The 17,333-nt window shown below is 36.9% G+C and overlaps 1 protein-coding gene across 2 annotated transcripts in view; it reads right to left on the reverse strand.

Annotated features, from left to right (window-relative positions):
* Positions 1-271: 271 nt before the first annotated feature.
* The window catches only part of PLA2R1 (phospholipase A2 receptor 1), a 69,104-nt gene continuing 52,042 nt past the window's right edge, over positions 272-17,333 (reverse strand). For both annotated transcript variants that reach the window (XM_034426043.3, XM_034426033.3), the window contains exons 22-30: positions 16,789-16,910; positions 15,508-15,646; positions 12,493-12,731; positions 9,938-10,106; positions 9,452-9,592; positions 6,681-6,797; positions 4,156-4,332; positions 2,768-2,800; positions 272-2,675 (exon numbers count right to left, since the gene is read on the reverse strand). In XM_034426043.3, coding sequence (XP_034281934.2) covers positions 2,458-2,675; positions 2,768-2,800; positions 4,156-4,332; positions 6,681-6,797; positions 9,452-9,592; positions 9,938-10,106; positions 12,493-12,731; positions 15,508-15,646; positions 16,789-16,910 — 1,355 coding nt within the window. In that variant the 3' untranslated portion in view covers positions 272-2,457. The remainder of the gene's footprint in view (positions 2,676-2,767; positions 2,801-4,155; positions 4,333-6,680; positions 6,798-9,451; positions 9,593-9,937; positions 10,107-12,492; positions 12,732-15,507; positions 15,647-16,788; positions 16,911-17,333) is intronic.

Here is a 17,333-nt window from a genome sequence, read left to right on the forward strand (position 1 = left end):
CAGCTGTTAAGATTTCCAAAAAAGGTCTTTTTGAAGATAATCCCTACTGTCAGAGATCCATATTTCTAGAATACTGGAGTATGCCATCTGTACTGCTATGAAATTAAAATACCCAGGAGTTGTATGTACCCCTTCCTAAGCAATATGAAAATTTATAAAGATGAAAATTAAAAAAAAAAAAGTTGCCTTGACTATTTGCTTGCATAGAAAGATAGGGTGAAAATAAAATTGAAACATTCAAATGTAAAACAAACAATATAAGACAATGAAATGTTGCAAAGCATTTTTATTGAACACAGCAACAGTCCTTTTTTTAAAAGAGTACTTTAGGTATGTAGGGGTAAATCAGCTTGTATACAGTATCATTAATGGTACAGATCTGATTTAAAAGTATTTTCAGTTGGTAAAATAAGAAAAAAATAGAGGAAAAGATGTCATTTTGTAATGCAAATAAGGACAAGGTAAAAACAAAGTTAATTATAAAATATAAAAGTACCAGTTTTCACTGAATTCTAAAAACCCCAAAATTGTGCATAAAGAAAATAAACACTATAGTACATGCTAAGGAGATTAAAGATCTATATGTGCACAAAATGCTCTTCTGTTTAACCATTTCCTTAAAAGCTAGACTAGCTCAGCTAAGAACATAAATTCAGCCTTCATTACACATACATATATACAGTAAAATTGCTTCTCCATGAAAATATTAAATTATGTATTTCAGTAGATTATATTTGATGCCCATCATTACTGTATTATCATTACTCTTTGGCATTTTAGCATTGTCTGAGTTGATTTCATAGTTCATCCTTGTAATTCGAATGTTATATTTTCCCAACCAAACACATTTCAAAGTCACAAGAATGGGAGACATAATGTAGCCCCTATCATAGTGTAAGCCTATAAATATCCATTCAAAAAAAAATATGTCCAAGTTCACTAGGATTTCCTTCCAGTCACTGCATCCTAAAGAACTTATTCTATTTTTTTAAAAAACAATGTCAGTTACTACCATGAAAGTTCCCTTAAAAATGTGCTCTGCGAAAGCTTTCTTCCCCTTCTCCCCTGATGCAGACTTGCAGACCTAACTCTTAGCACACTAAAAGCACAGAAATTTAATTTCATGTGACAATCTACTCCAGTGTTTTCTTTTGCCATCTGGCAAGTTCAATTATGCTCTGTGAGTTGCAAATGTATGTCTGCCACATACAGTATTTTTCTCCATACAACTAAAGGGCTTTGGGTGAAGCAAATGAGAATCGGGAAAAAAAATTAAACAAATATTTTGAAAAAACAGGGTGAGGGAGATAGGAATCTTTAGTACTGTTTTTGTTTTTTTATAACAATAGCTTTAAAAATTTCAGAGTTAGTTAGGTTTTTTTTCTTTTTAAATTTCTAATGCATCATTGCAAAGCTACAAACTAAGAGCTGAACTGGCCTAGTGAATGTTTTATTTTATCTTTTCAAAAAGTTGTGGAAGGAGAAAAAGGAAAAAGGAGGACAGGTTGGCTTCTCCTTGGTCCAGAATCTGGAAAACACTTTTAATGGACAATAATAGGATTTGATTTATGAAACTGAAATAGGCATAATAAATGGACATGTTCCTGGGGTATCAGCTTCAATGGTAAATAAGAACAAACACAAATGAATAACAGAATTGGAGGGACTTTGGAGGTCTTTTAATCCAGCCCCCTGTTCAGGCAGTAATCCCTAAAGCATTCCACACAAATTTCTTCTTAAAAACCTCCGGTGTTGGAGCACCCACAATGTCTGGAAGCAAGCTATTCCAGTGATTATTTGTTCCAGTGGTGAAATGTAAAATTTGTTACTACCGGTTCTTGGTGGTGATGGTGGGGTTTAATGTGACTGGGTGGGCGTGGCCAACTTTTTTTTTTTTACTTTTAAGAGGTTGCAGAAAAAAATGTTTTTAAAAGCCTCTGAAGATCCCAGCTGAGCCGTGCGATCATCAGAGGCTTTTTTTTTTTAACTTTTAAAAGCATTTTTTCATGGAAGAGGTTGTAGAAAAAATGCTTTTAAAAGTAAAAAAAGAAGCCTCTGATGATTGCGTGGCTCAGCTGGGCATGGGGAGGGGGGCGCAGGGATTTTTGCTACTGGTTCTCCGAACCACCCGCCACCATCGCTACCGGATTGGGCAATCCAGTCCGAACCGGGAGCATTTCACCCCTGATTTGTTCCATCAGGAAATTCCTCCTTAGTTCTAGGCTGAATCTCTCTTTGATTAGTTTCTATCCATTGCTTCTTGTCCTGTCTTCAGGTGGGTTTTACTGAGTATTATTGCAGATCTTGTTCCATTATAAAAAAAGGGGGGGACTATCTTAAATTTGGAGGGAGTGAAATGCTTAAGTGTAACCATATGATGTAATCAGTTCATGAAATTATTTTTGTTTACAAAGATGGGCACAGCAGCATTAGTTATATTAAATGAATGAGGTTGCATTAAAGAACATCATTCCTCTCCAGGCAGGAAATGAGAATGCTTTCTTCGGCAACAGGAACTTCAGAATGAGCTTCTGCAAGGCAGGCATTTCTGAAGCACATGATGGCTCCAGGTACCCGACTGAGCCTTGGTGAACACCACAAACACGTCGCTATAGCACTAACAGCTATCAGCAATGCAGATAATATCACCAGGACGAATATCCTATGATATGATACTTGAAAAAGAGAGCGAGAAAGAAAAATCTTGATAGTAACAATTTTAGTTTCATGTTTAGGAATTAAAATATGGGAAAGTGATATTACATACCTTTCACTGGTGGTACTGCAGTCTCATGATAATCTGAAAAACAATGCGTAATTAACTACTTCATAGGTTAGAGATAAGGGCAATGTAGCTAGGAGTAAGCACTGTGGTTGCACAGGTCCATAGAACCTGTCGGGCAGCTGATTTAATTATTTTTAAAAGGTATTTTATTTAAAAAAAGCTGGTACATGAAATAAAAGTGTAAGTGCATTTCTAGATTGTATCTAGATCCTTGACAGGCATTTAACTATTGGTTAAATTTAATTGATTTTAATTGGGTTGTTTTAAATTGTGGCCAAAAATATTTAATTATTTTTAAACTGTTTTTAAATTTTGTATGTTCTGTTTTATTTTGGCTGTTCACCGCCCTGAGTCCTGCTGGAGAAGGGTGGTATACAAATTAAAACAAATAAATAAAAATAAATTTTGAGACATCAAAAATGGTAGTTTTGCTCAGAACTGCATCTTCCAGCCCAGAAAAAAATGTCAAAAGATGGAATCATACAAAACATCATGTTGAATTATACGAGACAAGTCAAGAAGCATCCAGAGTTTATCCACTGATAAATAACCATTTCTTTTCTGCACATGACCACAACGAGCAAATCCCATCCCCAACTCCCATTAGCAGTTATTGTATATTTCTCCAAAACTTCAAAATGTACCTATCAGCCTCAAAAGATTGACTGCCTTAGATTTAATAATTATATTAAGATGTTCCCCTTGCGCTAAATTTATCTCCTCAGAAAATATGAACGTTAAACAGCTTTGGTTAGGTAATACCCACAACAGTTTACTTGAACAAATTATCAAGTTTAAGGATTTTTTTCTGCTGATTGTATTCAGTATATAGAGCTATATGGGTGTAAACATTAATTATAGCTTTTCCTATTGTGAGTGTATTATTTAGAATAAAAATAGTTACCACTAATTTTGGCCAAATTTGCAAAAGTAATGGGTTTGAGAGGGAATCTCCTAGGAGTAAGATAGCAGTTTTTTGTTCAATTATTAGCTGACTCATGCAGTTTATTTTTTTAATTTAGTGAAATGGCACAGGAAAATCCCTGTCCAATTCATGCTCTCATACCCCATATACAGCATTTCCCACCGTAAGGTATACTGTATATGTCCAAATGATAAACTGAATTTTCATTAGTTGTAGTTCGGATCTTTGCAAAGCCTACGCCACTCATATCTTTTTTTAGAAATACAAATTCCTTAAGAGGTCCCAAAAGTTTTATCCACTCTGGGGATTGGTGGCTGCAAATAGTTTGCTTTTGGCCCAGCTAAGTTCATGTTTGCACAAAGTGGGGCTTATGGGTTTTCTACCCTTTAACTAGAAAGTAAAAAGAAAAATTGTAATTACATATCCTTTAAACATAAGTTCATACCTGTGTTGGTTTTACATACAAATCCTTTTTTCTCATGACAGGGTACTAACTTCCAGACGCCATCTGCAGTTGTCAAGACAATGCAGTTGTTTCCTGTCCATTGACCCACCTCAGTCTCCTCAGTGCCCCAGTTTGAATACTGAACTGGAGAGCCATCAAACCATATTAGCGTAGCATCTAAGGGCAACATTAGTGACATCATTAAAAAGTTGGGAGACTCCAGAATCCATGCACAAGACCTCACAATTCCATTTATTATATCTTCCCACCCCTGGTATTTTCTTATATCAAATTTACACCCCTGTATGGAATTGAGGGGAGATATCTGTGAACAAACTACTACATTTGCATCATACTTTATTCAAGAATTAAATAGTCCTGCGGCTTTGGAAATTAGAGAAGTGTCCTTCTAACTTTAGTTATCTTCAAGGAAGATTGAGCATCATAATTGCAAGCTACTTCTCGTCATACAGTATTATCTAGAAGTAGCCATTAAATGTTTATGAAAATGCAATTTACCATACTTGGGAGCTGTCCATCTATGTTCTCTTTTTACGACATGAAATTATAGATATTTTGCAAGCTACTCAAAAGTGTTTTGGAGGAAGTAGATTGCAAAGTGAACAATGAAAAACGAATGCACTCATTTTAGGTTCAAATTAATTTTTACTTCAGAGATATATGCTATTCCTTCAAAATACTTCTGTGTGTCATCCCTTAAACCTTTATGCAGAATGAAACAGCTTGTAAATATCTAAATGGATTTCTAAGTATGCATCTTCCTGTCTTTTTATTAAATAACTTTAAAAAAACCTCAGAGCTCCTTTGTGAACCAGATGAGTTTGACAAATATTTTCACTGCATGTTTAAACATGGGATATACAAACAAAGAATGTTGGTCCTAACAAAGGTGCTAAGAGAGCCAGTGTGGGATAATAGTTAAAGCACAGGGCTAAAAGTAGAAAGATCCAAGTGCTAGTAAGCTAAGAGAATGATAGTTCACTCTTTCTCTCTCAGCCCAAGATACTTAGCAGAGTTGTAAAGATGTAACGTGGGGGAATTAAGAGGATGGAACATTCTGCACATCCCCTTGAGTTCCTGTATAAAAGGTGCAATATAAATTTAATAAAGTATGGAGACTAGTTTATTGCACACATGCTTCCAAACTTCATTAGAAGTGAAGGCATGTCATGGTTCAAGAGGAGAGAAAAAAACAAGTAGAGATGGCTAAATAAAACTAGCTTCTTTTCTACAGAATAATATGAAAGTGGTGATAGCAATAGCACTTAAGACTTATATACCGCTTCATAGCCCTCTCTAAATGGTTTACCGAGTCAGCATATTACCCCCAACAATCTAGCTCCTCATTTTACCGATCTCGGAAGCATGGAAGGTTAATGAGCAAACAAAATACTTAGCTCATTACAAAAATGAAAATGCAGTAGGAACAGTGGTGGGTTGCTTCCGGATCGCAAGAACCAGTAGTAAAATATTTTAGTAGTTCGGAGAACCGGAGCTGGCCACGCCCCCGAACCGGTCCCCAGCCCGGTCACTGCTTGCTTATCCTGCCCACCTCATCAGAGGCTTCTTTTTTTTAACTTTTAAAAACATTTTTTCTACAACCTCTTAGGCTGAAAAAATGCTTTTAAAAGTTAAAAAATAAGCCTCTGCTGATCATGCGGCTCAACTGGGATCTTCAGAGGCTTCTGAAAACATTTTTTCTGCAACCTCTTCAGCCGAGGAGGTTGTAGGAAAAAAAATCCTTTTAAAAGCTTCTGGCGATCCCAGCAGATTTGCCTGATTGTCAGAAGCTTCTAAAAGCATGTTTTCCTGCAACCTCTCCAGCTAAGTAGGTTGTAGGAAACCAAATCCCTTTAAAAGCCTCTGGCGATCCCAGATGACTTGCCTGATCGTCAGAGGCTTCTAAAAGCATTTTTTTCCTGCAGCCTCTTAAGGTTGTAGAAATAATGCTTTTAAAAGTAAAAAAAAAAATAAAAATTGGCCACACCCACCATCACATTAACCCCCAAGCCACGCCCACAAAATAAGCCATGCCCACAGAACTGGTAGTAAAAAAATTTAGAGCCCACCCCTGAGTAGGAACTAAGGGGTCCTATAATCAGAATATAAAGTAAAACAGTTATCATTTGCATGTGTTAATTGGTGGCCCAGCTAATTTTAACTACCAAAGAAATTACATGTATATGCTCTGTGCCAAAATCTCAAATAGTTGGATGTGACTTAAGGTGGCGCAGTGGTTAGGGTGCAGTACTGCAGCTACTTCAGCTGACTGCTAGTTCAGCAGATCAGTGGATCAAATCTCACCGGCTCAAGGTTGACTCAGCCTTCCATCCTTCCGAGGTGGGTAAAATGAGGACCCAGATTGTTGGGGGCAATATGCTATTTAGTATACTGTTTTTGGTGTAAGCCGCCCAGAGTCCTCGGAGAGTGGGCGGCATAGAAATATGAATAATAAAATAAATAAAATAAAATAAATAATTCTTCGCTGGCTTCTGTTCACTTACTATCCATAAGAAAGTGAGTATTCAACCAAATCATTTCAACCAAAGAGCCAAAATAATGCAGTTCTTCTAAAAGAAAAATATTTTCATCTCTGCCTTGGATTGTTAGAAGATTAGAATCTGAAAATGAACAAATGGCAGATTTATCATTAAGCAAATATACTTAGAATATAAAAATATGCTCAAGCAAGATTTTACCTTTAGGTTTATTTAGAATTTGCTTTAAACAGCCAAATTCCCACATTATGTATTTAATCAATTTGCTGTAAGATTTCTGGATTAAGATTATAAAATGGCCAAATGAAACAAGCACAATGTAAAGTCTATAACAAATTAAAACAGCCACAGAAGAAAACCAAAGCAAATCCAGAGTCACAGACGAACAGCAGTACAAGAACCATATTTTAAAAACTAAAAAATCTTGGGGGGGGGATCACTTTTTCCTCTTGGCATGGAATGCAAAAAGCAAAATATAGGTAGGCAATTGTGCCTAAAAAGGTTGACCCAAAACCAGGTACCACTTTTATTTTTATTTATTTCTGTATTTATTACATTTATTTGGCTACCCATCTCATTAAAAATGTATAAGAATTAATAAAGCCAGATATATAAAAACACTCATTATAAAAATCCTTATTAAAGTTATTGAAAGTCAGTTTGGTGTAGTAGTTCAGGTGCCGGTTTAGAAACCAAGAGACTGTGTTTTAGTCCTTAGGCATGAAAGCCATTTAAGTATATAGAATAGAATAGAATTCTTTATTGGCCAAGTGTGATTGGACACACAAGGAATTTGTCTTGGTGCACATGCTCTCCATGTACATAAAAGAAAAGATACATTTGTCAAGAATCATAAGGTACAACACTTAATGATAGACAAAGGGTACAAATAAGCAATCAGGAAACAATATCAATATAAATCGTAAGGATACAAGCAACAAAATTACAGTCATAGTAATAGTACTTTGGGTAACTTTGGGCCAGTCCTCCTCTTTTTCAGCCCAAACAACTTCATAAGGTTGTTGTTGTGGGGAAACGAGGAAGAAGGAATATTAAGTATGTTTGCTGCTTTTAGTTTCATATAAAGTAATAAAGGTGGAATAAAACTTTAATAAACAAGAATTAAAAAGAAGATACTATAAAACATTTAAAATATACAAAACACGCAGAGAGAGCAAAAAAATCAACCACAGTGAAGCCATCTAAGAATGCATCCGGATTCCCTGAGATTCCCCCAGGCCTGGTGTCATAATCAGATTTTAAAGAACTTCTGAAATGATAGCAGGGAATGAACCTAACCTGACTTCATGTCTCTCTCTCTGTGTGTGTAGGGGATACTCCATAAGGAAGACACCACAGCAGAAGAGGCCCATTTCCTGGGACCCATTAATTGTAAAGCCCTACTAGGTGGTATCCCCACCATGCTTTCTCTGCCAGGCATTCCCCAGGAAGACCTCAAAGTGCAGAAACTGGAACGAATAGAAAGCCCAATCCCTGCCTTTTTTCTGCTTCAATGATAGTAGCTATACCCCAGGTTCAGGCCTGAGTTCAAAACCCTTACTGATTTTAAACTATCTTCCCAGCCTGGATCTAATAAGTACTTGCTTTCACAAGCTTTTCACTGAGGCCTTCCTGCATGTTTCCCAACAGTAGTGGAGATTCATGGGAAAAATTCTCTCATTGCAGAGAAGTGTCTGGAGCCTACTTTGATATCCTTAGAGCCCAAGTCTTTATTATGGGTCACAGACTAGGCAACAACAACAAAAGAACATGTTACATATGTAATAAAAAGGCTCCTAATTATGCTTAGTCAACATGGCTATTAGTAATGCATGACTCCCACTGGCTACCATTACAAACTTAGCAATGGTAAGAGTTATTTTAGGATCTTGATATGCCAAAAGAAACTACATAAAATTCCTCTGTCTGGACTAAAAAAAGTTCATTGCAATTGCTCAGTAAAAATTAAATAAAAATAAAAGATGAGCTCATGAAACAACACTTCTCTTTTCAGAGAAAGAAAGCCTTTCTACATAGGGAATTTTCCAGACTTCATCATCCAGCACAGCTGAAAGCAAGAATTCCAGCCCAGAGAAGGATTTAAAATTTTAGCTTTAATATCAGATTGAAACTTCTGTTGCATTATTTTATGCTCTTTTTAAGTAGTTCGTTATTAACAGGTTTTTGCTAGATAGGAAAATAATAATCATAACTATGTCACTCCAAATTCAATGTCCCCCCAATTTTTTCCAGGGGCAATTTAACACATTAGATTTGCTCATGGTTTAGGAGCACATTTTACATGAAAAACCAACTACCTCTATCTGTATATTAAGATTTTCAGTGGGGAACTTCCAACAGTGACATGGGGTAAGTGATTAAAAGGAAAATGGTCTTCTCATTAATTGCACCACTGGTATAGAAAGTATGTACAAACAGCATTCTGTAGATACGCCATCCTATATGCTGTACACACAGATGGAGTGTTGTAACCAGAAAGATGTGCTTTTATTTCTTACTGCCCTTTGGACATCTACCCAACTTTTTCTTGAGCTTTTTAAAAGCACTTTATTCCAGCTGACTTTCTTATGCTATAATTTAGTAGCTTTGGGGAATATAATTATCAATATATATTTATTTCTTACTGACATTTCTATGCTACTCCATTCTAAATGGCTTAATGACAGACAAAAGTAGTAGATTAAAAATAACAGAAGAAACAAACTGCTGAATAGGCAGTCCGACAGCATTAGGCCCCAAATTTAAAAGCTTCTTACCTTGCCTTTTGCAAAACTCCAATGCTTCATAAAAGTTCAGATTCTCAAAAACAGTGGAAAAGCTGTAGCAACTGCTGTTAAACCTTATCCAAGGCACAGTCTTTTCAGCACACAATTCCTTATTTTCCATTGATTTCTTCTCTGTGACAAGAAGGACAAGTGGAAGTATTTTTTTCAGCATTATCACAAACATTGCGTTTGTTCATTAAGTTTGCATTTTTTTAAAATTAATTTGTCCAACCACATGGTTTTAATGTCAGTTGTGATTATATTGTGTATTATATATGTGTATATTTTGTGGCTTGGCATTGGCAGAAAATTGGGCAACTCTGCTATTATCTTGTGTTCTAATGAATCCCACTCCCTCCAAATCTTCAAGCATTACGTAAGTTTTAATATCCCTGATTCAGTTGCTACTTTCTAATAAGTCAAAATGGGTTATATTTACTAAAAGCTTTTCAATGTTTAACATAAGAGCTGACTTACTTGGTGGAATATGGCAAACTGCGCCATTCAAAAGCTCTTCACAGTCAGTATTTTTCCAATGTCCATTAATATCAATGTAAACACAGTGCCCCGGACTTCGTGTTTCCTCTTCTCCCCAAAATGTAAAAAAAAGCCTGGTGCCATCTGACCACTCAAAGTGAAGGCCATTCTGCCAAAAGAAGTATTTGATTGGTCTCTGCATGTCATTAACTCAAGAGGCTTTTATGCAGCAACTACAAATTGAGGAGGCACTTCATGCTACAGAAATGAAGCAATTCAAAAAGTGAGGAGCAATTTAAGATTCTTGAGTGAAGCGATCTGGTCTTGTCCAGTAGTTCCAGTTATCCGGAGGAGGCTTCAGAGCATTTTTCTAAAGCCTCTCCCAGTTAATAGAGGTGCCAGATAAGAAGCTTAAGAGCAACATGAGATGAAGCACCATACCTACTTTACTTTTTTGAAGCAGCTTCTAAGGGAGGTTTCACATGAACCTTTTTTTGAAGCCAAGCCATCTCTACCAACCTTGTCTTTTTACTATTTACTTGGGATTAATATACTTTATTCATTCTCTTTTCCAAGAAAGGGATGTAAATGATTAGAAAAGTTATTTTCCCTGTTTAATATTCACAGAAAACCATTGAACATTCTTTTTTAAAAAAGGAAGCTGCTTTCTACCTATGTCAGTTCATTGAACCTTCTTTCTCTTGCCAATACTGAGATTTCAAACAGGAGTGTTCCATTTCTTGCCTACAAAATACAGTATTATTTTATACAGTTTAAAAATGAAATGTATATATATTGACAAACAAAAAGCTGTCATCAAGTTATTTTTAAGGTTCGGTTTTCATGGTGTTGTGACTCCGACCCCCGAGGCCGACTTATCGGAGGGAGAAGGCTCCGAACATGAAGGAAAGGAGTTGGCCAGGCTTCCCCCTCCAGGACCCTCCTCTCTGGCAATGCCTCAGGTGTCTCCTGAAGGAGAAGAGATTGGCCAGGAACCAGGTATCTCCTCGCAGTCAGACAGTGACGGTGATAAGTCTTGGCTGGATCCACACCAGCGTCGGAGAGACAAGCGCACGCAGCAGAAAAGGAGGTGTGCCAGAGATTAAGCTGAGTCATTGGACCACACCCCACAGGGGATAAAAGGGGGTGAGGTAGCCATTCAGACTCTGTGACGGACAAAACTAACTACTAGCGAGTCACATTGTATCTTTGAAACAATGTTTTCTGCCTTGGATTTAATACGGACTGGACTTGACAATTCTTGAACTGTGTGTATCTTGTTTGGGTTTATCTGACGGAGGAGCACCCCTTCCCTTTATGAGTAAAGTTCTTGGCAAGCAGCTACTGGGTTGCTGCCAATCCTCTTATCGAAAGAATTTGTTGTCTGCCAGTTTTATTTAACCCCTGGCTATCTGTTTGTGTGCGTGTGTGAGACGGGGACAGAACACATGGATGTTAAAACATATTAATGAATCAAGAAATTAGCTCCCTCTGGGGCAAAAGTAATCTCTCTACAACTCTTTTAACCCAGTACAATATTTCCACTGGCTAAATGGAAATTCTCTCTTCTGCATGCGGACCCTTTTGTCATCCTAAAATGATGACATTCAGAGTGTCTCAAAATGCTATATACAATCCACCAGCAATCTCAAAATGGTATATACAATCCACCAGCAGAGATGTTACCTATGCCATGTCCCTCTGTAGGAGGTTTCATATGTCTTATATCCCCCCCTGGGGTGGAACGCCACATTTTTACATAGCCACATGGGGTTTTCATTTTCATTGATCACCTGGAAGCAACATATGATCAGTTTCATCCTCTTTAGGATGCACCCAATGTGTGTAGTCAGCTGTTAATTGTATGGGGTTCAAGAGAAGGGATATATAGAAGCTCTCAGAATTGCATGTCATGTACATCACTGGCCCCCAACCTTTTGAGCACTAGGGATAGGTTCCATGGAAAGAGATTTTTCCGTGGACTGGAGGGGGCATTGTTTTATGTGCTGCCTGCATCCCGCAGATGGAGCTTTGCTTGCTTGTGCGGCCCGGTTTCTGGCATGCCTGGTGCTGATCCATGGACCAGGGGTTGGAGACCCATGATATACACCACTATCTATGTCTGATAAAATTCCAAAGAAGGTAAAACCAGTCAAGTGGTACCTCCTGGTAATCAATGTAATTGGAACAGGGGAAAAGAACCCCTAGTCTTAACCCACCCTTGTCCTCCACAAGGGAAGGCAGATAAAACATCCATCCTAACTTCATCATTACTGCTTTCATAGCAGAATTCTATCCTGGAGTAAAACATGAAAATTCTAGGTTTACAATTTTATATTCCTTTAAACTGTATCACTGTTGTTGTTAGGAAGTACCTTTACCTTATACTAATCTTTGCCTTAAATATTATCTTCATTGAGTTAAATTCACAAAGAGGTAAACTCCAAAGTATTTTTGCATATACTCATCGGATATCTTTAGTTAATCTCCTGATAAATGAAATTTGAATGCACTTAATAAATTATTTCAATTGGAAAAAAAATTGAAATACCTACATCTGAAGTAAACAATCCAATCCAGTGAGCGTAACCCACTCGATTTATCATTACAGTAAGGAAAGCTTGGTGGTAGTAGTCTGTAATGCTGACCAATTCAGCCCCAATCTTTTTGCACATTTGTGAAGCCATGTGCCAAGTCATACTGCCATTGATCAATGTATATGTCCTATTTGCATATTCTAAAGTATCAGGGATTGGGTACATCACTGAAGGATCAATGTTATGTCTTGAAGTATCTGTGATAGAGAAAATCAAGAGTCATTTGAAAAAAAAAATTAAAAAGCTCAACATTAAGACATTGAACATTTTCAAACAAGCTATAGCCATCTCTGAAAGAAATATAAGTGACAAATACTGCAAGCTATTAGAATTATGAGAGGACAGGTGACCTGAGATTAGCTAGCACCTGGGCTGATGGTGCCTGCCCCTTTAAGACCTCTCCCAGGCCAGACAAGCTGCTTGGCAAAGAGCAACTATAAAAGCCCTGCAGCAAAGCAGCTGGGTGTGTGTGTTGGTTGTGGTCGTTGGTGTGCTAGTTTTGGAGAAGCAGTCGGTGCAGAAGGGCTCCAGAAGTAAGAAGGGTTGTGGATTTTCTAATCCAAATAGGAAACTGGAAGCAACCTAAGAGAAAACGAGAATTGGAGAAGCTCACTCCTGATAGTAAAACCGCTTCTTGGATGAGAAGTAGATCTTCCCAGTAGATCTAGGAAGGGTATGGAATCAAACTGGGATTACTACCCAAGTATCTGCCAGTTTCTGGTACCTGAGTGTCTAAGAGCAATGGTGGCACAGTGGTTAGAATGCAGTATTGCAGGCTAATTCTGCCGACTGCCAGCAGTTTGGCAGTTCAAGTCTCATCAGCTCCAGGTTGACTCAGCCTTCCATCCTTCCGAGGTTGGTAAAATGAAGGCAATATTGGAGGCAATATTTATTTATTTATTGTTTATTTATTTATTGGTTTGATTTATATACCGCCCTTCTCCGGAGACTCAGAGCGGCTTACAATGCGTTAAGCAATAGCCTTCATACTTTTGTATATACCTGCTTAGTAGGGCTTTTGGCCCCCTCTAAGCGGTGTTCTTTTTTTTTTTATACAAAGTCAGCTTATTGCCCTCACAATCTGGGTCCTCATTTTACCTACCTCGAAAGAATGGAAGGCTGAGTCAACCTTGAGCCTGGTGAGATTTGAACTTGCAGTAATTGCAGGCAGCTGGTGCTAGTTAACAGCACTTTAGTCTGCTGTGCCACCAAGGCTCTTTACAATATGCTCTGTAAACGGCTTAGAGAGGGCTGAAAAGCACTGTGAAGTGGTATATAAGTCTAAGTGCTATTGCTACTGCTAAAACAAGGCTAACGAGTGGGACATCTAGAGTTTGTGGAGCCCATTGAACTGGCTATTGAAAAAAGAACCCTGTGACAAGAGAGTATAAAAAAAAATAAGCCAAGAGGCAGATTAATACTATTGCTTGTCAACCTTCCCCAGAGTAGTATTCTCCAGATGTGCTGAATAATCCTTGCAACTAAAGGAGCTTGTGGAAGAATGCCCTTGCTTATCTGTGCTCTGTACTGCCCACCTCCTGGCCCCTGCAAACTGTCCATGGTCAATTGCACCTGGCTGTGACTCCTGTCGGCCTACCTGGCTCAGTAGTGCCTGTGTGCAGCTGTCACTCACCCACCCACCTGCAGTTCTCACCTGTTGGCCTGCTTGCCTAGGAGTTTGGTCACATGAGATCCTCTCTTAATGACCTGTGAAATTTCTGGGTTACAATGTCAACTGAGACAGTTGAGATTGCCATCAATGTGGCATCATGCTATATGACCATATCGTTTAGCAATGGAAATCCTAATCTTAATTGCTATTATAACCTAATGACTACCTGAACTTTGAAAGTTGTCTCTGCCTAAATACAGCAGGAATAGCACCAAATCACCTAGAAGAGTACTCAAATTTATGCAACTGCCATATTCACTATTTCCTTATCTTTAATTTGTAAACAACTGCCTACAGTATAAACAGTTTTGGTAAGCATTCTAATTTGCAGAAAGATATCATGACTCTTTTCGTTTTTCTGTACCCTCTTGTCTCATTTTCATCTATTCATTTTTGTCATCAGGCAGAATAATTTCTTCCCCAACACCACAGTCATTCAGAATTTTGTATAATTTTTCCTAAAATTGCTTGATTAATTATCACCATTCACCAAAGACTAACATTGAACAGTTGCCAATTTCTCATCATGAATAGATATTGAAGTAGCAGCAACAACCACACGTAAAAGCCCCATCCCAGAAGTAGATATCTTTCATCCTATCTATAAGGGGAATCTCTCTGCACATACACCTATACAAAGCATCCAAAACTGAAATAGAAGCATTCACTTTCTTAAAGTAGGTCGTTTGTGAACTGGAACTCTGTGCAGCTTTAGAATAGTGTCTCTCAACCTTGGGAACTTTTTTAAAAATTTTTTTTAAACTTTTATTAATTTAAGAAACCACATAATACATTTATAAATGCAAGTAAAACAATTTACAACAAGCATCATCTTAATGACATCTACCTATAATATCTGAATTGTTACAATATCAATATGCTATATTCTTCAGTATACATTATTTCTCTCACCTTATATAATGATATTATTTTATTGATATCTTTCTTAAATTTCATTTGATGTAAAAATTTATTTTACTCTATTGATATCTTTTCTTTTATTTAATTTTCCTTTCTTTATTCTTCTCTTTTTTTTTCACTTCTGAATATTATCTGGTCAACCTTGGGAACTTTAAGATGGGTGGACTTCAACTCCCAGAATTCCTCAGTCAGCCTGGATGGTTGTGTTATTCTGGGAGTTGAAGTCCACCCGTCATAAAGTTGTCAAGCCTGAGAAACATTATTTTAGCTCAAGGATAACTGCTGGATGGATCATTTAGGTAGTATACCTAGTAGAAAGAGATTAGTAAATTAGATTATAAAGATTAGCATATTTTTATATAAATGTTATAACAATTTACCTTGAGCTTTCTGGCAGACAAACCCATTTTTGTTTTCACAGTTTTCAACATACCACTTTCCCATTAAACTGAAACTTGGATTATTTAGTATTGAAGTACATAGGACAACTTTTTTTTCAGTATCAGCAATGTAATGATTCTGAAATTAATATATTATGATAGAAATCAGTGGGAAAAGCCATAGACAGACTTTAAAAAAAATAAAACTGATAATCAGAGTATACATAAAATAAAAGTGGGAAATGCCACAAAACACTGTACTACAGTTTTTTTCATTCCCCCTCCTCCTAGCTTTTTGGTCCTCACAATTCACTGCTTTTAAAATGATCAACATGCAGTATTATTAGCTGCACTGCCCTGTCTCATTAGAATTTTCTTTGTTCTGCAGTATTTTTAGGAATTTTTTTAAAATCTCAGTAAAACACATTGCAATATTTTAGCATAGGAAAGTGATACAGAAATAAACAACACAGATAATAAATATCATGACATATTCTTATTGTTGACTTTGTGCAAACAATTAATGTATTCTTTGTTATTAGAACTGATAGATTTGTTAGAAGATAGGAAATCTTCATTTGAATTTGGGTAGCACTATGAAAGGGACAAAAATCTTCATATTTTCTTATTTTCATATCTTATTGATAGTTCAGAATTCTATGGTTGTGCAAAGCATTTAAAATATGTACTTCACAAAACTCCTTACACTGGACAAAGTATGTCTCATAGAAGCTTTAAAGGAGCTACATCATCTCTGAGACTCATACAGCTGCTTTGAAAGGTGCTCCCATCTTTCTTTGCAAGCCCAGTAATTTCATCTGTTTGATGTGCTGCGCATGCACAGACAATTTGGGACATTCATTGAAATAGCCCTGTGAACTTTGCAAATGACGTAACTACTTTAATACTTTGGAGATGCTTTATTTGCACTTATTTGCAAAGCACCACAGGTGGATACTGGATATGATTCATACTGGATAAATCAAACACCTTTTAGACCATTGGTTAGAATTAGAATTAGGAAAAAAATCCCAGAAGATGGCAGACTATTTCCATAACACTTACAGCAAATGAGCTTGATTCAAGAGCATTTTTGTCTTTACCATTTTAATGGACTCTTGATTATTCCTGATTAATATCATCTTCAGGAAAGAGCTTTCTGTTTTCATATTTTCTCTAGCCTTCCCCTTCCTCCTTCTATCTAAGTAGGAAATACATTCATTATAAATACAATATAGGGTACAAAAAAGGTACAAAAAAAGTAAGACTACATTGCCTTACTTGTGCTGGAGACCAGTTGGCATATTCTACTTCTTGTCCATTAAGCCATTTTTCATAATTATCACTCTGCAGACCAATCCAGACATTAGATTTATGTCCAAATAAGTTCATTGCAATGAAAGCTAGAAAAGAAAGCTAGAATTCAGAAACTTAAACTCTGCTAAATTATTATTTTCAAATTAATAGTGATTGAAATTACATGGAGATGAAAAGTAAGAAATGCAGGCTGATACAAAAGTATAATGACTTTTTATCAATCTGAAAAGTCAGTTATCAAAGCCTCCTTCAGTTAGAACTGCCATTCCTAATTGCTAAGAAAGAACCTTAAACATACATGCCTGTATATATACCATACTTTTTGGAATATAAGACGCACTTCCCCCCTCAAAAGTGGGTAAAAATTGCGGTACGTATTATACACCGAACGTTGCTGAAGCCCCGCCTATTCATTGGCCCCTACCCGCTGGCTATTTTCGGCCTCTGCACACCCTGTTTTAGACCCGTTCCAGGTTGTGAGGATTGCCACAGCACATTGCTGCCGATCG

Source organism: Pantherophis guttatus, chromosome 1 (assembly GCF_059756535.1).
Source record: "Pantherophis guttatus breed Tessera chromosome 1, ASM5975653v1, whole genome shotgun sequence".
NCBI lineage: Eukaryota > Metazoa > Chordata > Lepidosauria > Squamata > Colubridae > Pantherophis > Pantherophis guttatus.